Here is a 23,246-nt window from a genome sequence, read left to right on the forward strand (position 1 = left end):
ATAACAGAAGTCTAAACACCAAAGTGAGCATAAGAGGTCCCTCTTAAAATTTGAAAACTATTTAATACAATTTTCTGTGTGTCACTGAGTAGGAAGTTCCTGCTGACCAAGCCCATGCATATGACGGCCGAGGACTCGGGGGTCTGTCAGCTCCACAGCATCAGCGAGGACCCGGTCAGCTCAGGCCATGGAGCCAGCTCAGGTATATAACATCTGTCCATATGTCCGTCCCTCAGCTCTGAACAAAGATTTACAGGGCTTTTATGTTCTATCCGGCAGCTCTGCAGCACTTAGTAAAGACATTATGTCAAACCCATTAACAAAAGCAAGCAGACGGACGTCCAGAGGAGCAGACCGGTGCCCTCGGCAGCCGTGTGTCCGCCCTGACAGGACCTCTCTGTCAACTGGCCTTAAGTCAAACCAAAAATATGAAGTGAGCCGTGCCTGTTTCAATCAATATTAAATTTTATATCCCTCTGCGTCACAGCTAGTGGGAGCAAAATGTGACGTCATGAGTTATGTCGAACAATCTAGACTGAGTTAGTTCACGAAGGCCAAAAATCGCTGCAGTAACTCAGCGGAGCAAACTCAGGACGGTGAATCTAAAGACGGTATTTACGAGCCGCTGTGAGGGTTTCAGCACAGACATGTCCTACAGTCCGCTCCAGCACAGACATGTCCTACAGTCCGCTCCAGCACAGACATGTCCTACAGTCCGCTCCAGTGCGCGAACATGTCCAACAGCGTGTGGACATGTCCATCAGCCCACTCCAGCGCAGAAATGTGCGACAGCCTGCGTCAGCCTGGACATGTCCAACAGCCCCCTCTAGTGCAGCATCTTTAAATCATAATAATGTCCTAAAATCTAAGAAACATCCATGAATCTTAGAAATGTCCAATAATCTAAGAAACATCCATAAATAACAGAAATATCCTTAAATTCTACAAACATACATGGGGCTGCTGTGTCTGTCTCCGGCCTCCCGTCACTTTGTAAGAGGCCTCCAAACAAAGTAGGTTGAGTCTCCCTGAAACAGACACATGAAGGACACTGATGCAGGACACTCCAGCTCTGTCCAAACAAGTGCAGTGTAATACTGTATACATTTACATAAGGGCTTTATTTCTTTATCTTTAGTAATCTCAGTATTTCCTCCACCTTTTTCCTCTCTTCATCATGCTCTGTCCGGCCCCTTCTCTCTCCCACCGTCCCAGATGAGATTTCTGTGCCTCAGATGGTCTCATGTGAGCAGCTCCCCAACGAGAACCTCAGCGCCGCTCTGGACCAGAAGATTGTTTCCCCTAACCGAATCCTGGCCGACACCGGCTCCTTTGCACAGGTCGTCGTGGGCTTCCCAGACCTTGTGGTGAGATTATAACACACAGTTAAAAAATGTGGGGTCAATACTTTGAAAACAGGGCTGTGTGATATTAGATTAAATATTGTCTTCTGGATTTCGAAATAACATAAGTGTTGTGTACTTCTACTTCTATCTACTTCTACTGTTAGTAATTTTAATTTTATGTACATACCAGGCTGTTCTGTTGTTTGTCCTTATACCCACTTTGTCATTACTTACTATACTATATACTATATTATATCAAAAATCTGTGTAAATATTTTGTGAAAGCACCAAAAGTATACCCAATATTATCGATGAAATAATGCTATCGAATGACTCAGCCACAAATATCATGACATTTCATTTTCACCAAATCAGTCAGCCATAATTTGAGCTTTATCATTTGATATTCAAGCTGCACCAGACAATGACTTCCTGTGAGCTGTCCTAAACCTGTGAAATGTCCTAAAATCCTAGAAACATCCCTAAAATCCTACAAACATCCTAGAAATCCTAGAAATGTGCTTAAATCTTAGAAACCTCCTAAAATCCTGTCCTGAAATCTGAGAAATGTCCAAAAATCTGAGAGACGTCTAAAATCCTATAAACATCTGAAAATTCTAGAAACGTCCTTAAATCCTAGAAATGTGCTTAAATCATAGAAACGTCCTAGTCTAGTTTTAGAAGTGTACTAAAATCCAAGAGTCCTAAAAGTTTCCTAAAATACGAGAAATGTCTAAAAATCAGAGAGAAGTCATAAAATCCTAGAAAGGTGCTAAAGTCCTACAAATGTGCTTTGATCCAAGACATGTCCTTAAATCCGGGAAATGTCGAAAAATGTCCAAAATTCCTATAAACATACTAGAACTGTCTGGACATCCCAGAGAGGTCTGAAAATCCATGAAAAGTCTAAAATCCGGTAAATTTCCAAAAATCAGAGAGAAGTCCTATATGATATTATAATATTAATATTAATATAAATTCTCTGACAGCCGGGCAGCACAGCTGTGTGACTGACGTTTGAGCGACTTTTTCCTCTGGATGTCTCTTCTCGTCTAGTCGCCTAACGAGGTGTACAGCTTTAAGAGGCCCGCTGACCTCTCGGTGATGAAGAGCGCTGACAGCGGCGCTCACATGTTCCTCAGAGGCGGGCTGCGCTCCAGCGCGCCCAAGCAGGACAACTGTGTCAGTCTGCTCTCAGCCAATCAGGTGGTCCGAGCCCTTCCACCCAGCAAGGTGCCCCTGAAGGAGATCTACCCCAAAGGTCAGAGTTCAGAGGAAAACATTTGTTTACAACCCAGCAGACAGATTCAGATAGAGGAGGTTTCAGCCTTTTCTTTTTCTTTTGTCTGTTTTTAATTAGCATTTTTTATGTTAAATGAACAAAGCCAATAACGTACAAAAATGGCTAAGAAAGACAATATCTATGTGTATATATAAATATATGTAAATAAATACAGAGAAGAAAATAAATATGCATAATAATAAACCATTCACAGTTCACAAATCATTCCAAATTCACAGGTTGATAAATAGTGATTTCATGTTTTCTTGTTTTTCTCTCAGATGTCACACCTCCGCTGACAGCGGCGTACCTGGAGGTGACCGATCTGAACTCCAAAAGAGTCAAATATATTCCTGTCCCGAGGTAAACACACACACACACGCACGCACGCACGCACGCACGCACGCACCACACACACACACACACACCTGCTTTTATTGCATCTCACTTTGCTAACAAGAACACCATTTTGCATCCTGTAGCACCCTCTCGTGGTCAGAGACAGCACTTTGCACAGCACTGCAAAGAAATACTGTTTATCTTTTTTGTATGTTTTATTTTCATTTTTTTAACTAAAGTATAAATTTAAAGTGATTTTCTGTCTCAGTTAATTTTTTATGTGTCTTAAATCTCACCAGACACACCATAATACTGAAATAAATGCAAATATTTCTATGGAAGCTGCCCTGGAAATTCCAAGATCAAACAAAAATACACAAAATACGCAGAAATCCTCACACAGAAAAAAATATTAAAAAATGAAGAATGGAAACGGTGTAAAATGCACCAAACAGTCCATAAGGGTAAATAATTACATATTTTGTCCAGGACTCTTAGCACTGTGCACCACTGCACTTCTGTCGTACTTCGTCTCTTCGTTTGTGCGCACAAACGTGTCGATGTACGTGATTCTGAGTCTGAGTGACCGTCACTGTGTGTCTGTGACTGGCAGGTCGATGTCCGTGTCCCCGTACACCAGCTGGTTGTCCAAGGTGTCAGAGTCTGACGTGCTCATGGCCGCTCTCGGTTCTGGAGGCGTGGTCACCGTGGACATGGGAGGGTACGTCCGGCTCTGGGAGACAGGTTTGGACACCCTGCAGCGCTCGCTGATGGAGTGGAGGAATATGATCGGGACGGAGGACGGTAGACCTTTGCAGGTAATGTCCCGACTTTGTTTAAACATCTTACAGCAGGGACACAAAGGAGCCCGGGGCAGCAGGGACATACATGTTTCCAGGACTTTAGGATGTTTCTTGTATTTTAGGACATTTTGGATCTTAGGACATTTCAAGAATTTCAGTATGTTTCCATGATTTCAGGATGTTTTTGGAATTTAAGGAAATTTCTAAGATTTTAGGATGTTTCTTGGATTTTAGGACATTTCTGGAAATAAGGACATTTCTAGAACTGTTTGACATTTCAAGGAATTTTGTACAATTCTAGGATTTGAGGACATTTGTAGGATTTAAGAATGTTTTGGGGATTTTAAGACCTTTTCTAGGATTTTAGCCCTTTTGTAGGATTTTTTGACATTTCTAGGACCTGAGGATGTTTCTAGGATTTTAGGTCATTAATTAGAATTTTAGGACGTTTCCAGGATTTTATGACATTTCTGAGATTTAAGGACATTTCTCAGAATTTAGCACTTTTCTTAGGATTTAGGACACTTCCATCATATGGGGACGTTTCTAAGATTGTTTGACATTTCAATAATTTTTGTAAATTTTAGTATTTTAGGACGTTTGTAGATTTTTAGGACATTTCTCAGATTTTAGGAAGTTTCTATGATTTTAAGACATTTCTGGGATGTTGGGGCAAAGGGTCTTGGCTAGGACCTCTGTTGGGGGGGCAGAGGTCCTCCAGTGCCACTCTATATATTATTTTTAAATCTAGCTCTGTTTTGATGCTGCTCACTTTAATGTCTTGTGAATTAGAAAATTTTTGGGCCTCCTGGCACCCTATCGAGGGCCAGATTCGACCTTTGGGCCGTAAGTTGAGTATCACTGTCTTACGTGGTTCATGTAGAAGTTGTTGCGTCACAGAGGTTTGGGTAATGAACAGAAACCTGCAGCCTGCAGTTTCTCTCTCTACCACAGAGGGGCGCTGCTGCCGTAATAATAACTGCAGTGAACAGCTCCAGCCGGACGTCGCTCTGCACACTGACAGAATATATTAGCTGCTGAAACATTCCTGATTTCATGCTAACCAGAATGTTTCCAGGCCTGAAATTTATGACCCGGCTGCACTCGGGTGGGTGTGCATGAATGGGCGGGCATTGTGCTGATGATGCAATAGGTTTGACCCTCGGTACGGGTCAGAACATTTCGGACCAGCGTACTGAGGAAGCTTTGTGAAGGTGCCCACATACACAACACAGGCAGATACATTCTTTAGATAAAGTCGCCTCACAGATGTAGGCGGCGATATCTGCAGATGTGCCGTTTGTGAGAGAGGTAAACCTTCACAGGGACTGAAACGAGGACGTCAAAGACTCTGGTCATACACTATTCGGACAAAAGTATTAGGCCACACCTCTTAATCATTGAGTTCAGGTGTTTGATTCAGTCCCATTGCCACAGGTGTATAAAATCTGGATGAATGTGCTAAAATTCCCACAGACACACTCCAAAATGTTGCACAAAACCTGAACCAGAAGAGGGGGAGCTGTTTAAGCTGCAAAGAGGGGAACAGCGCCATATTACTGCCTATGGACTTATTATGGGATGTCATAAAAGCTCCTGTAGGTGTAATGTGTAGGTGGCCCAATAGTCTTCAATACATTTCCAGATTAATTTTTAAGTGTCATGTTCCTAGATTTAGATTATTAATTGTTTTTTTGTTTTTTTTTTAGAAAAAAATAGGGAAACAACTAATTATCAGAATTACATATTTTAAATTCTGTTACAGAATTATTATAATTTTTAAAGCACTTTTTCCGGGTCATTTTATTTTCTTTTCTTTTTACATTTCAGGAAATTTTCTTGTCCTCTTTACTAATTTCTTGCTAATTTCTTCTTCTGTTTCTCATCACTGCCTTGTCGTGTTTTTTAAAAAATCAAATCAGTTTGCTGAGGTTTTTAAAGGGTTAAACATTACAGTTATGCCTGAAAATGACACCAGAAATACACAAATTTGCAGATTTTACACGTCTGCAATTCAAATCAATTGCAATTGTCTACCTGCAATTAATTGTTGCCACGTCATAGAGATTCGGTGAACAGATTGTCCTAACATTGTGTCAGTGCTACTGAGATTGAGAATATTTTCATTAAAACACACGTACACCTGCACGCCTTCAGTGCGCACACACTCCACCTCTCTGGCCCAGATTCCTCAGCGGTCGGGTCGTCTTTGATGGGGCACCTTGAGTCGGCCGGAGGTCAGCCTGCAGACAGACGCTCGCTGTTAGCTCGCAGGAATCAACAGCAGCTCGACTGTATTTAAACACGTCTGCCTCCGTGAATCCGCTCGGAGATATGCTGCGGCACCAAACGCTGTTTACACACCTCACCTACGTACAAAGTTACCTGTTTGCACACGGCACGTCTGCACTGCTGCCACGTTTTTATGACACACTTAAAGAGCGTAACAGTCAGGCCTTTATCCAGCGTGTGGACGTTTCTATTGTAGAACATTTATAGGATTTTATGACGTTATAGAATTTTAGGACCTTTCTTGGATTTTGGGATGTTTAGGATTTAGGACGTTTTCAGGATTTTAGGACATTTCTTGGATTTTAGTACATCTCAAGGATTTTAGTACATCTCAAGGATTTTCGGACATATCTAGGACTTCAGCATGTTTTTAAGATTTACAGACATTTCTATGATTTCAGAACAATTTTAGGATGTATCTATGATTTAAGGACATTTGTAGGATTACAGGGCTTTTCCTGGATTTCCGGATGTTTCTAGGATTTTTGGACATTTCTAGAATTATAGGACATTTCTCAGTTTTTAAGATGTTTGTAGGATTTTAGGACACTTTTAGGATTTTAGGAGGTTTGTTGTATTTTAGCATGTTTTGAAGATTTAAGGGCATTTGTAGGATTTTAGGGCTTTCTTTAATTTTAGGACGTATCTAGGATTATTGGACAATTATACGATTTTAGGACATTTCTAGGATTATAGGACTTTTCTTGGATTTAGGGATGTCTTTAGTGTTTTAGAACATATCTAGGACTTTAGCCTGTTTCTAGGATTTAAGGACATTTCTAGGTTTTCAGAACATTTGTATAATTTTAGGACATTTCTAGGGTTATAGGACCTTTCTCAGATTTCAGGATGTTTCTCTAATATCAGCATATTTCTAGGATATTTGGACGTCTCAAGGATTTCAGGATGTTTGTAGGATTAAGGCGTGTTTGTAGTATTTTAGAACATTTCTAGGATTTTGGTGACGTGCCTCGGTTTTTCGAACATTCTAGTATTTAAGGACAATTCTAGGATTTTAGGACATTTCTTGAATATTAAGACATTTCTCGGATTTTAGGAAGTTACGAGGATCTGTGGCGATTTCTTTTGGCGGTGTGCGGGATCCTCCACTGGCACAGTTTGATTTACAGGCTCTATTTTGATCCTGTTTTATTTACTCTGGCACCTTCTGTATACTAAACATATAACAGCAGTTTCTGGAGTGAGTCACTTTTTTTTGGCAACATATGAAGTAAAATAAAAAAAAACCAGAAAAGAAAAGCAGGAAGTCACAGAAATCTTCCTGCTCAGCTCTTAACTTAAGTCTGTCAGAGGTGATTCACAGGTTTCATTAGATCATGTCTGTTGTCCCCAGAACGGGAAAGACATGACAGCTTGTTGCCTTTGACTCCACTCACTTCTGGACACATTGAGCTGTGTGTGTGTGTGTGTGTGTGTGTGTGTGTGTGTGTGTGTGTGTGTGTGTGTGTGTGTGTGTGTGTGTGTGTGTGTGTGTGTGTGTGTGCAGGTGTGCGTGACGGCCTGACATTGCTCCATGACAGCTGTTGACTTCATCATTGCACACACAGATGCACAGGAGACATCACTCGTCTCTGCACACACAACACGTCTTTTGTTAAACTGCACTCTTATGTCTCCACTCACTCAACCTGACACTTAATCGTACCGTGTGGTCGTTTTTACACCCGTGTGTCGATGTGTGGGTGTTTTTTTTGTTTTTTCTCCCCCTCTGCTGCTCCGGTTGGCCCTGTGCCGCCTTTTTTCCCTCCCTGCTCTCGCCCCACTGAAGCCACCTTATCAGTCACGCTCACACGCACATCTGCACTTGCTCACTCCTTCAGAGTTCAGAGCTCTGCCACAATCTGCACACAGCAGCACTTAACGGCAGCCTTCTTCAAACGCGCAAATAACATTTTGGACCAAGTGTTTGTCGTTGGAAGGCTTGTTATCACGAAACACACTTTATGCAGGGATACTCAACTTTCTTTACTTGGGGGCCATTTTTGCAAAACGACAGGAGGTGCAGTCGCAGCAGCTACATACGTGTCAAATACGTGTTTTTGCATATTTTCAGCACATTTCGCTGATTTTAGGAAGTTTTATGAATAATGGGATCTTTCTCAGATATCGGGATGTTTCTAGAACGCTAGAGGTTTCTAGGGTTTGAGGACATTTCTCAGATATCAGGACATTTCTCAGATTTTAGGACATTTCTAGGATTGTAGGACGCCTTTAGGTTTTGAGATATTTCCAGGATTTGAATTTGAGGACATTTCTCAGAATTTTAGGACATTTCTTGGGTTTTAGGACATTTCTAGGATTGTAGGACATCTCTAAGATTTGAGATATTTCTAGGATTTTAATTTGAGGACATTTCTCTGATTTGGGGATTTTTTGAATTTTAGGACATCTATGGTTTAAAAGATTTTTTTAGGATTTCGAGACATGTCTAGCATTTAGGGATGGTTCAGGATTTCAGGATGTTTCAAGGATTTCAGGACATTTTCAGGATTTTAGGACATTCAGGTCTGAGCAAGACCCTCTGTGTGGGGTTGTGGGTAATCCTGTGGCACTTTTTTTTATTTAAAAAAGCTCTGTTTTGCTGCTGTTTTATGCACTCTGGCACCTTACGTGTACTAAAAGTACAAAAACATTTCCCAGTGTGTATTGCTTTATTTTTATTGTAAATTAGAAAATGGTTGGGGGCCACCTGGCACTATATCGGGGACCAGATTTGGCCCGTGGGCCGTAAATTGAGTTTCACCGCTTTATACTAAACGCTGGTTCTTGCACACCTGCACGTACACACAGCACACCTTGGATTCCTCAACTCACACAAATAAAGACTATTTCACGCTTGAACTGAAGACACACATGTTCAAACATTCATGTACAGGCATGAATTTATGCCAACACACACGAGCATGCACCCAAGTTCACGCAGGGGCATTTACTCGCCAAAAAAGCACTCCAAACGGGTCTCATTCACATGTGTGACTGCGCACACACACACACACACACACACACACACACACACACACACACACACACACACACATGCCATCACTCCTAAATCACTCTCTGTCTTTAGGCGTCTGAAGGGAGAACCAGAAATTTATGAGACTATTAATCTGAGACGAGGCGTGGACCGCAGATGAGACACGGAGGGAGAGACACTTTGTGAGGGAAAGAAAGCGAGCGGGAAAAAGAGGAGGGTGGGGTCGACACATTGATTCCCACAGTCATAAAAATGAAGTTTTCTCCGCTGCGCTGCTTCCCCCACACTAGATATTTAGATATTTAGAAACAGGACATCATTTGTCAACCAGAGCGCACAAACAACTTCATTTTCAAATATTAACCTTTTGAAATAAGGATTGTCAGCAGATTTTTCTTGCTGTTTTGTGCTGCGTTCAGACGCTTCTCACAAACATTTTGACCCCGAACAACTGGTGTTTTCTTTTGAAAACATGGGGAGAAAAGGAAATGACCAACATGGTAAGAAGTGTTCTAAAAATTGAAAGAAATTAGTAAATAATGACAAAAAAATGACCTAAAAATTTGTTTAAAAAAAAGAACAAAAAGAAAAAAGTCCAGAAAAATATATTAATGATTACAATAATTTTATACTTAAAATTATGTTACAAAATGTATATATAAATTATATTTTGGCACTTTTTTCAGGTCATTTCCTTGTTTGTTTTTGTTTTTTACTTCTTTTTTCTTTTGTTTATTTTCAGGTAATTTTCTTGTATTCTTCTTGTTTTTAAGCAATTTTTTTGCTATTTTTTTGGCCTTCTTTCCGTCTTTTTAAGTTGATGTTGCCTTCTAGCCTTGTTTTTGAAAGAAGGTTTCAAGGGTTAAATTTCCCCCTGAGTTCATCTAATCCCAAATTCAAGCGACCCTTTTTTATTGTATTATGTGTTTTAATAGAAAGAACTGCTGACGGCCTTTATATCGTCATCAATACCAGTCAGGTTCTCAGATGAACGCAGTACGGGTCGACCGATACCAAATATTAGCCATTAATGAGACCAATAACCGATATTTGGAACAGATTTGCATTTACAATAAAAAATGAAAATCTTTATGTTAATATTTTGAATTTGAGATTTAACAAACTTCAACAAGAAACTTTGTTTAAATGCCTGCGGTGCTGCGGTGCCACAGCGCAGCAGCAGCGCCGCAGCAGCACAGCAGTGCAGCAGCAGCGCAGCAGCAGCAGCAGCAGCAGCGCAGCAGCAGCAGCAGCGCAGCAGCAGCAGCAGCAGTGCAGCAGCAGCAGTGCAGCAGCAGCAGTGCAGCAGCAGCAACAGCAGCGCAGCAGCAGTGCAGCAGCAGCAGTGCAGCAGCAGCAGCAGTGCAGCAGCAGCAGCGCAGCAGCGCAGCAGCACAGCGCCACGGTGAGGTAAAGGGTCGGAGGTTTGAGCCTCTCGTGTGACCACAGCTCACCTTCACAGCCCGTGTGACCGCTCTCTCATTACACGCTCACATATGTGTGTGTCACACGCCACATACAGCAAACACAACATGAGCTGCACGCACGCCGGCGCCACGCTGGGAAATGAGGGCGTGCACCTGATGCTCGGGAATGTGCCTTCAAAGGATTAGCTGTCCCGGTGAGACGTATCGGTCTCACCGAGTGTTTACGGGTGTGATTACGATCGCTTGATATAAACACCACACACACTCTTTTTCCCGTACAACACGACACGCCATCAGCCCGTCTGTGCGCCCGACCTGATGCTGTCCCAAATCTGTCCCTCAGACAGGAAGTTGAGCTCTCAGTTTCCTGAACGCAGTCAGTCATCCGCCTTTTCATCGCACAGATCACAACATGCCTCGTGAATGTGTCATCGTGCTGGTCATCGACTCTATTCTGGATCAGCCAGTAAAGACGTGACTCACGCTCTACTTTTGGTTTTACAAAAATGATGAGCGACACTTGACAACATGCGTCCATTTTGGAGCGGCTGCGCTCGCTTCAGGTTGAGTCATTTAGGAGCCACAGCTACAGGATGACGTGTGTGTGTGTGTGTGTGTGTGTGTGTGTGTGTGTGTGTGTGTGTGTCACATTACAGTGACCCAGGAAGGATCCTGTGGCGACCTCCAGTCACCTGCTAGAGCCAGCACTCACCAAAAAAATTCACACACACACAAACACACACACACACACTCACACAGATGTCATTCTGTAGCTGTAAGCAAGACTTTATAATCAATGAAAGAGCTAAAATAAAAGTAATCATTAGGGCCAGGAACAGAGGCAGGATAAGAGCAATAGATAAAAGATGAAAATAAGTAAATATAATATTAATAATAAGTAAAATAAATACATAAAATGCTCTTAATAATTGATAAAATGCAATTCTAAAATAATAATAGTAATAATAATAATAAAATAAATAGACAATATAAAAAATAATAGATATAAATGTTAATAATACTAATAAAATAAAGCATCTAGTAAAGTTAGTAGTTAGTAGTAGTAGTTCTTGAATTTTATCTAAAAAATACACCTGTGCTCACTCGCCGGACGTCAAATACCAAAGTTTGGTCATGCCCCTTTAGTCAGCATTTACACGATGTTGGAAATAGTCAAATTATTGTGACAGTCCGACTAAAACTGGATTTTAAAAACATATGTTGAATATATATGTTATATACATGTCTATCCATCTGAAATGTTGAGGATTTTAGGTTTCTAGGATTATAGGACATTTCTACAATTAAAGGACATTTCTAGGATTTTAGGACGTTTCTGATTTTAGGACATCTCTGGGACATTTTTTGAATTTCAGGACATTTCCTCAGAATTTGAGGACAATTTTCAGATTTTGGGATGTTTCTCAAATGTTATGATGTCCTTATGATTTTAGGATTTTTTTAGAATTTTGAGTCATTTCTTGCATTTAAGGCCGGTTCCAATATTGTAGGATGCTCAAGGAATTGAGGACATTTTCGGGATTTTAGGACAAAGGCTGGAGGCTCTGTTGGGCGTTTGGCATAAATTTCTCACTTTTTTAATTGTTGGATTATTTCCTAAAATTATTTTAGTAAAATGATTTTATTCTTTTTTTTCTTGACTCTTGGATAGTCATATTTACTCTGCTTGAGAATTTAAAGAGGACGGCTTTTTCACGGGAGACTGACAGTTGAACGTCCTCGCTGGCTTGTAAAATGCGTGTGGAAAAAGTGTCGCTATGAGCAGCTTTTAAGACCAACATCTGCTTCCAGAGTGAAGGCAGAGATGGAAAACAGCCGCGTGTCTGTGTGAACCTGCTCGAGCGGTAAAACATAATGTCTCCAACACTTCGAGGACAGTAGATCTGGCGTACGAACTAGTTCCCACACTGAGTGTTATCTTGTCCATGTAATCTGACATGGTTTGTATCAGACTGAGCCTCCTAATCTGTGCTAAATATGGAGCGCTCTGCTGATACAGCAGCTTCACGTGAGCCTGAGCTCGGAGCCCCACCGCGTCAGTCTGAGGTGTGGACGCTGGGTCAGCGGAGACAGAGGAGTCTTTCTGAGCTCCACTGCTGCTCCTGCTAGACAAGTCTCCGTTTAACCGCTCAGAACACGATGAACCGGCCAAAAATCAAAAACAGCAGAGACAATAACACACAGAGGCGTTCCCAGTTAACAGCTAAAGCTCGTCCCCCGCAGAAACCGTCCAGATTCCTGCAGAATGTAAGAATGCAGCCGAGCTGCAGGGGACGCACTCAGTCCCCCGCCGAACTGCCCGCTGCCCTGTCTCGCTCCCTCATGCGTGCCAGACTCTGGCCGGCCGCCCCGCCTCAGTGTGAGAGCCGGCATGCTGATTTTGGCACCGATGGTGCCGCTGAGATGGACCTAAAAATTCAAAGCTTTAACCACTCTGCGTCTCCGCTCCCTCCCTCTCCATCACTCTCCTGCAGAGACAGACAGAGACGACTCTGTCCGTCCGAAGCCTCAGACCTCAGAGATACAAAGTCCATTCTCCTAAAGCAGTGATACTCAGCATACCGCCCGAGGGCCAAATCTGACCCCCGATGGGGTGCCGGGTGGCCCCCCCAACCATTTTTTTATTCACAAAAGAAATAAGGAGATTCACACTGAGAATTGTTTTTGTACTTTTAGATTACAAAAGGTGTCAGAGTGCATAAAACAGCATGAAAACAAAGTTTAACAAAAACGTGCCAGTGGAGGATCCTGAGCACCTCCCAAAGAGGTCCTAGATGAGCCCCAAATGACTTCCCTGAAATGTGTAAAATCCTAGAAATGTCCTAAAATCTGAGAAACTTCCTAAAATCCAAGAAATGCCCTTAAATCCTAGAAATGTCTCTAAAATCCTAGAAATGTCCCAAAATTTGAGAAATGTCTCTAAAATTCTAGAAATGCCGTAAAATTTATGAAACATCCAAAAATCCTAGAAATGCCCTAAAATCAGAGTTGTCCTAAGCTAAGAGAAATGTCCTGAAGTCCTAAAATCTCCTAAAATCCCAGAAAATGCTAAATTCTAGAAATGTCCAAAAAACTTGGAAATATCTTAAAATCCTGGAAATGTGCTTCAATCTGAATAACATCTTAAAATCCTAGATCCATCCTAAAAGCCTAGAAACATCTTAAAATCCAAGAAACGTCCAAAAATTCTAGAAGGGTCCCAAAATCACAGAAACATGATAAAATCCTCGAAATGTTCTAATATCTGATAAATGTCCTAAGATTCTACAGACATGTATGGGCCCCTGGCCCCTGGCCCCTGGCCCCTGGCCCCTGGCCTCCTCTCTTTTTCCAGAAGTGGGTCCAGTAAAGCCAGTTGGGTCTGACTGTGGTGGGTCACTGGCCGTTTGGGGCGTTTTGTGGGCTTTCTCACACACTAGTTCAGCACACCAGGGGTTAACACAGTGAGGAGGTTCGGGGAGCAGCCACGTGAGCGCCGAAAAGAGAGAAGCACAATCTAATGTGTCTCTATTAGTGGTTACGATTACGACTACAACCACGACTCTGTTTTCTCCGAAGCTTTTCCCAGAGTTTGAACTCCGTCTAAACACGGCAGCTTTTCTCATGACCCTGGATTCCTTGAGTGGCCTGGAATGTTTTTCAATAACTGATTAGCTAAACTCGTCTATATGATCGTATGTATGTGTTTTTTATGAAAGGCTTAGTGTGACGGCTGAAGGGGAAAATGTCGACTTTTGCAAATGTGGGGTTTTATTTTGGAATAAAAATGAAAAACTACAGTTTATAAAGAAAGCACTTGTAACCTTGTTAAGAAAAATGCTGTATAAATACATTTATAACAGCAACAAATACTACAGCTACTGCTACCACTACTATTACCACCACTAAAACCACCACTACTACCACCACTACCACTACTACCACTACTACTACCACTACCACTACTACTACTACTACCACTACTACCACTACCACTACTACTACTACTACTACTACCACCACTACCACTACTACCACTACTACTACCACTACCACTACTACTACTACCACTACTACTACTACCATTACCACCACTACTACTGCTGTAATAATTATAATTCTTAGTAAATTGTTGCTCCTGAGGGGCTGGCAGTGGAAGGGTTAAGTTGATTTGGAGAATCTTTTTTGTGACCGAAAACTGCACAGATGTGAGTTTACACTTCCATGTTTGCTGAATATTTAAACATTGACCCACATGGCGTCTCTGTGTCCTCTCAGATTACCATCCAGAGGGACAGCGGCCTGGACGTCACCGCGCCAAAACACGGCAAGATCGACCCCAACAACGCTCCTCATGTGGGAGGAAACCAGTGGGCCGGAGGCACAGGTAACCAGTGCTCCTTACTGGAACATCTTCATGCTCAAAGTCAACCAAACTGAGAAATGCTGACTGAAATCTGTTGTTACTATGAAGGATGTGAGACAGCAGCGTAAATATACAGCAATAATAACCATAATTGTTTCCTGAATTAATGACTGTAAGCGGAGGTGTATGGCTGTGTGGAAAATCAAAGTTGCTCGTAACTCGTAAATACGGTAAAAATGATATTTCCAAGGGAGCAAAAAAATAAAATAAAATCAGCACACCGTGTTTGGGTTTGCTCATTGAAAAACTGTCCGTGCAGGCGGCAGAGACACGGCGGGCCTCGGTGGCAAAGGCGGCCCCTATCGGCTGGACGCGGGACACAAAGTCTACCAGGTGTCCCAGGCTGAGAAAGACGCCGTCCCAGAGGACGTCCGCAGAGCAGCCCGAGAGATGGGTGAAAAAGCCTTCAAAGAAAGGTAAAGACACACTTCAGAGACAGAAAATGCTGTGATCGCATGCAAGCAAAGAAAAGCCCGGTCGGTGTACGAAAACAAAAAACACGAAATGGAAAACACAGTCGATTATGTGTGTGTGTGTGTGTGTGTGTGTGTGTGTGTGTGTGTGTGTGTGTGTGTATGTGTGTGTGTGTGTGTGTGTGTGTGTGTGTGTGTGTGTGTGTGAACGTTTCTTGAATTTTAGGACATTTTTCAGATTTTAGAACATTTCTTGAATTTTAGGACATTCGTAGAATTTAAGGATATTTCTTGAATTTTAACCTGTGTCTAGGATTTGAGTATGTTTCTAAGATTTTAGGTCGTTTCTCAAATTTTAGGGCATTTTTTTTCGGATTTTAGAACGTTTCTCGAATTTGAGGTCATTTGTAGAATTTCAAGAATATTTCTCGAATTTTAACATGTTTCTAGGATTTTAGGAGATTTCTGTGATTTTAGGCCGTGTCTTGGATTTAGGATGTTTCTCAAATTTTAGAACATTTCTTGGATTTTAGGACATTTGTCAAATTTGAGCAAGTTTCTAGTACTTCAGGACATCTCTAGGATTTTAGGGTGTTTCTCAGATGTTTTGATGTTTCTAGGATTTCAGGGCATTTCTAGGATTTTGAAATGCTTCTAGGATTTGGGAACGTTTCTCAAATTTTAGGGCATTTCTCAGATTTTGGGACGTGTCTGGGATTTTAGCATATTTCTAGGATTTAAAGACATTTATAGGATTTTAGGATGTTTCTTGGATCCTAGGGTTTTATTTTATTTTTTTTTTTAAGATTTTAGGACATTAGGGTCTTAGCTAAGATCCTCCACTGGTACTTTTTGATAAACAAATTCTATTTTAGGATGTTTTTAGGATTTTGAGACATGTCTAGCATTTAAAGATGGTTCCAGGATTTCAGGATGTTTCAAGGAATTAAGGACATTTTCAGGTCAGGTCATTCAGGTCTTAGCAAGAACCTCTGGGGCTGCGGGTAATCCTCCACTGGCACTTTTTTTTAAATTTAAAAAAGCTCTGTTTTGCTGCTGTTTTATGCACTCTGACACCTTATGTATACTGAAAGTACAAAAACAATTCACAGAGTGAGTCACTTTATTCTTATTGTGAATTAGAAATCGATTGGAGGTCACCTGGGATCCTGTCGGGGGTCAGATTTGAGTTTCACTGGTTTAGGCCTTCAGTGTTTCCGGGTCACTCAGCCATCCCAGGTACAGAGCTCCGTCCTGGGCAAACAACCGCAGGCTGCAGGGCCTCGGCTGGATGGATGAGCGCAGTGGGCAGTGTGTGTGTGTGTGTGTGTGTGTGTGTGTGTGTGTGTGTGTGTGTGTGTGTGTGTGTGTGTGTGTGTGTGTGTGTGTGTGTGTGTGTGTGTGTGTCTCTACACTTACTCACGGTTGCTTCAGAGCGGAGGGTTAAGAGGGCGCCTCTTTCACCAGCTCAACCATGAAGGCTGTCTCTGTTCTCTTTTGCTTCAAACAGTCTCTTTACTTTCTTTTCTCCCCCGTCCCCCCTCGTCCTCCCCCCTTTCCTGCTCGACCCTCCTCACACACTGGCTGCTTTCACACCAAGAGGACAACCTCTCGACTCTCCTCTCTTTTTTGTCTCATCTCTTCTTCCCTCGCTTGTTTTTCTAAATGTCTCCCGTCCCCTCCCTCCCTGTCTTCTGCCTGTCGATCGGTGCTCCTCTAAGCCCACAGACAGTCTTGTAGCTGCACGTTGACGCGCTGCTTCCACGTACATGTCACTGTACTCAAACGCAGCAGGTGATCACACACCACGGACATACCTCCACACACAACGGCGTGTTTTTTTGCTCATATCATCAGCCGCCTCTGTCGGGCTTTTTCTATGCCGTCCTGTTCCCTGATGTGTGTGCTCAGTCCTGTTTGCTCAGCTTCAGGTTAAGGCATCAATCAAACCATGATCCCTCTGTAAACCCTGCAGTACCTGACACACACACACACACACACACACTCACACACACACACACACACACACACACACACTCACACACACACAAGCGAAAACAAGCTTCGGTATGCCTCAAACATGAGCATGTACACACACATACTCACACGTCTCTGTGTTTCTGGTCCCATACCTGCCCGACCTTTCAGTTTTTATGGGTTTATATCATTTTTGAAGGTCAAAAATTGATTTAATTTAAAACATTTCCTTTTAAACACTGTGATGACACTTTAACATTTGGAAAAAAAATGTAATTGAGATGAAAGGTAATATTAATAAGACAAACCCACAACACTATAATAACTATAATGACATCTAGGACATCTCTTTTTCAAATTTTATTTATTTATTTTTTTCTTCTAGTGTCTTTTATTTTTTAATTTCTTTTCTTTGTAATTATTATATATATTTTTTATTGATTACATTTGTTTTTCTTTGCTTGCTTGTCTTTTTTTTTTCTTAAATATGTGAATGTGAACATGCTATTTGCACTTACAGGCCTTTTTTTTTTTAGGAAAAAAAATGTATGGGTATTCTGAAAAAAAAAACAATACACAAAAAAAGTTCACATGAAATCAGCATTAACAGATTCAATTCATTCATTCAAAAAAACACCATTAAAAATAAAAGTGCTGATAAGAGGTGCAAAGATAAATTAATTATTATACATGATGGACGGATGTTTGACAGAACCAGCAGGTAAAAGTGCAAAGCCTCCGCTAAAACAAAACGCTTTTATTCTGCTAAATTCATCTTAGTTTGCAAAGTAAATCAGAGTCAAACGCATCCCTGTGTGTGAGCTGGGAGAGGCTGCTGTTTGTGTAGTGTGTGTGTGTGTGTGTGTGTGTGTGTGTGTGTGTGTGTGTGTGTGTGTGTGTGTGTGTGTGTGTGTGTGTGTGTGTGTTCACAGGGAGTGTCAGCCTTGTTTTTGTGGCTGTCGTGTGTGAAATTTCGGCATCTCCACCTCGAGCCCAAACGCACTCTGTCTCTGTGTTTGTCATTCACTCTCTTCCTGCTGTTTAAGTCAAGCTTCGGGAATTTAAAGGAAACAGCCGCGGCCGCCGGTCAGAGTGTCTGCCGGCCGCATACACTCCCATGCATCCTCACACACACACATGCACACACATGCACACACATGTGCACACACCTAGGAATGTGTGGAGGAAGTCGGTGTGCTGCTCTGCGGGCTGACATGATGTGTGTGAATGCAGAGGAGCAGACAGGGAGACTGTGAGCGGCACCAAAATAACCGGACCATAACGTGAGTGTGACGCTGTGCATTATGTGTCATGAGAATAAATATAAGCACCGATGAGGGAGTAAAGATGATGAGTGAAGTGATGAAAAATAGAAGACATAAAATGTAAAAATGTATACAAAAAATTCAATTCATATTATTTTAGATTATTTTATTTTTTATCAAATTTCTTATATTTTTTAAGAAGTAAAATGTCTGAAATGGAGCCAAACCTGCAAACATAAGTCTTGCAGACAACTTAGAAAAAATACCTACTATATATGTTGCAGCACCAGTCCAGTGAAATAGTGGTCTGATCATACACAGTAAAAACTACAACAAAATTAAAGCTGCAAGCAGCGATGAACGAGCCCTCGCACCTCCAGCACGACGGGGCTACTCGCTGGACACCGACTGATGCACATTCATTTTTTTTCATTTTGTTCAATCATACACAGTAAAAACTACAACAAAATAAAGACATAAAATTATTATTTCTTCCACTCAATCTTAACCCTTTAAAATCTGGATCGACATCGCTTTTCTTGTGCTTCATTCAAATGCCTTTGGAGCCTGAGCAAGTTGGTGAGGAAATGTAAAAGATTTTCTTTAAAAAAAAAAAAATTAAATAAATAAATAAATTTTAAAAAGTTAGCAAAGAATAACAGAAAACTATGTTTATAATTATCACAATTATATTTTTTAAATTATTTTAAGCACTTTTTTTCAGGTCATTTTCTTTTTTTTTCTTTTTTTATGTGCGTGTGTGATCTTTCTGATTGCATGGCTGATGCCAGCGCAGTCTACACAATATATCTGTCTGACTCTGCTCTCATGCAACCAGTCACACACACACACACACACACACACACACACACACACACACACACACACACACACACACACACACACACACACAGACACAGGTTTGTTGCAAGCTGTGACACATAAATTTGGAGCCCCTCCTGCGTTTTGAAGTCTCAGATCTGTATCTGTGCGGCGTTCACGGTCTGGTTGTCACCAAAAGTTTCAGACACCTGGCAGAGATCCACCTTCACCGCACCTGAGGACGACTCTGCGTCTGCGTGTCAGCGATGCTAAAGTACCTGCAGTGGGATTAAACTGATAAGCTCGGCTTTTGGGGGCCACAGACGGACCACCTGTCTTATTGTGTCCACAGGTGTGCTTTGGAGAGAGCACACACACACACACTCACACACACACACACACACACACACACACACACACACACACACACACACACACACACACAAGAATAAGGAGATTTCTCCGTCTGTTTTCTTTTGGTTAAATCTGTGTTCTTGAATACGATGAGTGATTTGTCTCTCCTGTCCCTCTGTGTGTCTGTCCGTCCATCTCAGGTTGAGGGAGATCGATATGAGCGAGTACGATGCCGCCACGTACGAGCGCTTCTCCAACGCCGTCAGGAGACAAGTCCAGTCTCTGCGCATCATCCTGGACAGTTTGCAGGTTTGCCTCACTGCTCTTTGCATCACACTTCCTAAAACGTCTCAAATTTATCTTTTTAAAAGACAAAGAAAGTAATATTTTATGACTGTTTTTTCTGAGATTCCTTTAAAATATCTCAAAATAATTGAACATCACATTTTGTTTCTGGCCGAGATGTTCAGAGAGGATCCACCAGCTCGCTGTAACTTTAACACTAAATTCAACTAAAAGCAACAATTTGACCAAGATTTTGTGGCATGGCTGAAATCGCTTCAAGGAATTTTATGCAAAATCTTTTTCAAACTCGTCGCGATAGAAATCAAAGCAGTGAAATCTCATAAGCAGTGAGAAACACAAAATTTCTACAGACATTTTTAATACAGTTGCTACATTTTTCCCCAATAAAAGTTTTATTTTACAATAAATATTTTATGCAAATTTTTTCCCAAACGCTACATGATTGATGTCAAATCATGTTCTTCGGTTTTGGTTGTTTTTGGTCTTAAATTTCACTCTGAGTTAAAAAAAAGTATAAAACAAACTTGCGATAAGCTGTAGGAACCCCGAGAGTTTAATGTTTCCCCACTTTTTGTAAAAATGAGAGAAATCTCAGACTTTAAGATGCCATTTTATCATGCTGACACTGTTCATTAAATGCTGACTATGTATTTCGTCTTTAATTTTGGAGGCGTTTCTTTGTAAAGTTTGACAGATGTTCAGGTTTTTATAAAGATAATAGCTTAAGATTTCAGTTTCAGTTCTTGTGTTTGTAATGACGTAGAGTCAGACCGCGAGGACCGCAGCCCCGCCGGCCTCGGCCGGTCAGAAAACAAAAGACGAGGGTCATGACGTTGGTGGATGACAGTTGGCTGACCTCATACAACCCCAGTCACAGGGGGGAGGGGGCGCTGTCCCACAGGAGCGATCTGATTGGTCGACTGAATGAAAGGGGAGCGGTGGTCAAAAATCCAGGATGTGATATTGTCTCCATTTCATTATTTTGGTTTAGATTTTCCTCCTTTTGTTTGAGCTTCTTAGAGGAAACATGTGCTGATGCCTCTGTGTGTGTGTGTGTGTGTGTGTGTGTGTGTGTGTGTGTGTGTGTGTGTGTGTGTGTGTGTGTGTGTGTGTGTGTGTGTGTGTGTGTGAGGAAAACGATGCAGCACGTGAGAATGATTACAGAGCAGCGACGCTGAGCCTCGCTCTATTATTCTCCTGTCCAGGTGTGAAGCTCTTGTTTGTGTACATTGTGGTGGGCGGGTGTTTGTGTGTGTTTGTGTGTGTTTGTGTGTGTGTTTGTGTTTTCCATCCAGGTGTTTGCTGCCAGCGTCGACTTTGAACATGAACGTTGGTTATTGTTTGTATCGGCCCTCGTAGCCCCGGGCTTCATTTTCCGCCGTAAAGACGATGGAGATTATACCAAACCCTGCAGGCGTGACGCTATGAAGTCATGTTGTTTTTATCATACCTGAGGAGTGATTTAACACACATACACACACACACACACACACACACACCTAACTATGGCTGGCAAGCTCTCTGTAAACTGATGCATTGTTTCCAGCCTCGTGAGTCTCCCAGAGGAAAACCCCTCTCTGTTTGTCTCTCGGAGCTGCCGTGCCAAACGTAAACACGCGGGCACGTATTTATGAAGATTAGGAAATCACTCTTAGCTGGCCAAAAACAGAAATCACAGTAACGTAGATTTGCTGCCTATTTTGGCCGTTGGCAGTAAAAGTCATTGACTCGTATGTTCAGGAGAGCTCCGGAGAAGTCTCAACCTGTTTGGAGATCTCAGCAGATGACAGACACGCAGAGATTTATTTTGGAAATATTTAATGACAGTGAGATTATTAAAATGTACCACACTGACAAACGCTGAATTTGTCACTCAGCGTGTGCACGATGCAATGCTGCATAAACAGAACGAGCACAACGAGGCTCTGATCTCTCGATAATTTCATTCTCCACCGCTCAGCTTGAACTCGCGTAAAAAAGCTGAGCAGCTTTGTAAAACAGTAAAATATTCTGTGCACATTTATTAACCCTTTCAAAGTTGAATCTCTTGTGTTTAGTTCTTTCTTAAACATTGTAAGAGGGCACTGAGCAAGGAAAGAAAATTAGCAAGAAATTAGAAAAAAAAAGTAGAAAATTACCTAAAAAAGAAGAAAATTACCTAAAAAATTGCAAAAAAAGAAAAAGAAAGTTGATAATGAATAAGAAAGAAATTATTCTGTAACATGATTTCAAATATGTAATTATGATAATTATAAATGCAGTTTTATTCCCTTGCTTTTTTCCCCATGGTTTTTAAAGAAATCGCACCGATGTGCTCAGTTTCATGAAGTCTTAAAAATAAAATTTAAAAAAAAAAACTCAACGTGGCCCTAAAACTCCATCGTAAAATACATCTCCAGCTCGCCTCCAAATTCAGTTTATGTGTCCAGAACGGGGAAAAAAAATGGTTGCGATAATGAAAACTGCATATCTTTTCATTTTGTACAGTTCGTACGTCTATAGTTCTGCGCACATTGTGTTCATCTATTTACCAACAAGTGACAGCTTTTGTTACGTAAGTCGATTCTTATCAGAGATGCTCAGTCATGAGACCTTTTTGTGACGAACATGACACATCCTGTGTTATGTAAAAAATCTCAGCAGGCTCTCGACACTCGATATCATCACTGTAGACTTTTGTAAACACTGAGCGTGTGAGCGCTTGGTGGGAGAGGAGGAGCAGATGGTGTTCAGGCTTTTGTTCGCCTGACGCTCTGTGACGGAGCTTTTCTTGGTTTTTTGAGCATCAAATCAACGTATCACATAAAATCAAACTTTATTTCTACAGCACCTTTCATACGATCATGCAGCCCAAAGTGCTTCACAGAGCAACATTCAAAAAAAGGCATAAAAATAAAAAATAACACTGTAACAATGAAGATGAGATATTTAAAATAAATAAAAACAAACAGAGCAAATAAACACAAAAATAGTACAAAAGACCAAAGACTGAAAAACAGAGGCAACAAATGCAAAATGAACCCTTTGAAACCTGGACATCATTTTTATTGTGCTGCATTCAGGCATCTTTTGCAAGTATTTTAACCTTTGAACTTCCTTTGAAAACATAGAAAAAAGGTAATGAGTATCTTGTCAAGAGATGTCCTGCAAATTGCAAGAAATGAGTAGATTTAAATTATTTTTATTATTATTTTTA

At 41.3% G+C, this 23,246-nt stretch overlaps 1 protein-coding gene across 1 annotated transcript in view; it reads left to right on the forward strand.

Moving 5' to 3' along the window:
- vwa8 (von Willebrand factor A domain containing 8) overlaps nucleotides 1-23,246 on the forward strand; it is a 96,605-nt gene that overhangs the window by 61,141 nt on the left and 12,218 nt on the right. Inside the window, exons 33-40 of the mRNA XM_088083742.1 lie at nucleotides 93-202; nucleotides 1,216-1,367; nucleotides 2,403-2,607; nucleotides 2,910-2,991; nucleotides 3,581-3,785; nucleotides 14,766-14,874; nucleotides 15,173-15,329; nucleotides 19,945-20,053. Coding sequence (XP_087939868.1) covers nucleotides 93-202; nucleotides 1,216-1,367; nucleotides 2,403-2,607; nucleotides 2,910-2,991; nucleotides 3,581-3,785; nucleotides 14,766-14,874; nucleotides 15,173-15,329; nucleotides 19,945-20,053 — 1,129 coding nt within the window. The remainder of the gene's footprint in view (nucleotides 1-92; nucleotides 203-1,215; nucleotides 1,368-2,402; nucleotides 2,608-2,909; nucleotides 2,992-3,580; nucleotides 3,786-14,765; nucleotides 14,875-15,172; nucleotides 15,330-19,944; nucleotides 20,054-23,246) is intronic.

The sequence above is a fragment of the Plectropomus leopardus genome, chromosome 10 (genome assembly GCF_026936395.1).
Source record: "Plectropomus leopardus strain MGB_pleo_1.0 chromosome 10, ASM2693639v1, whole genome shotgun sequence".
In the NCBI taxonomy this organism is placed as follows: domain Eukaryota; kingdom Metazoa; phylum Chordata; class Actinopteri; order Perciformes; family Serranidae; genus Plectropomus; species Plectropomus leopardus.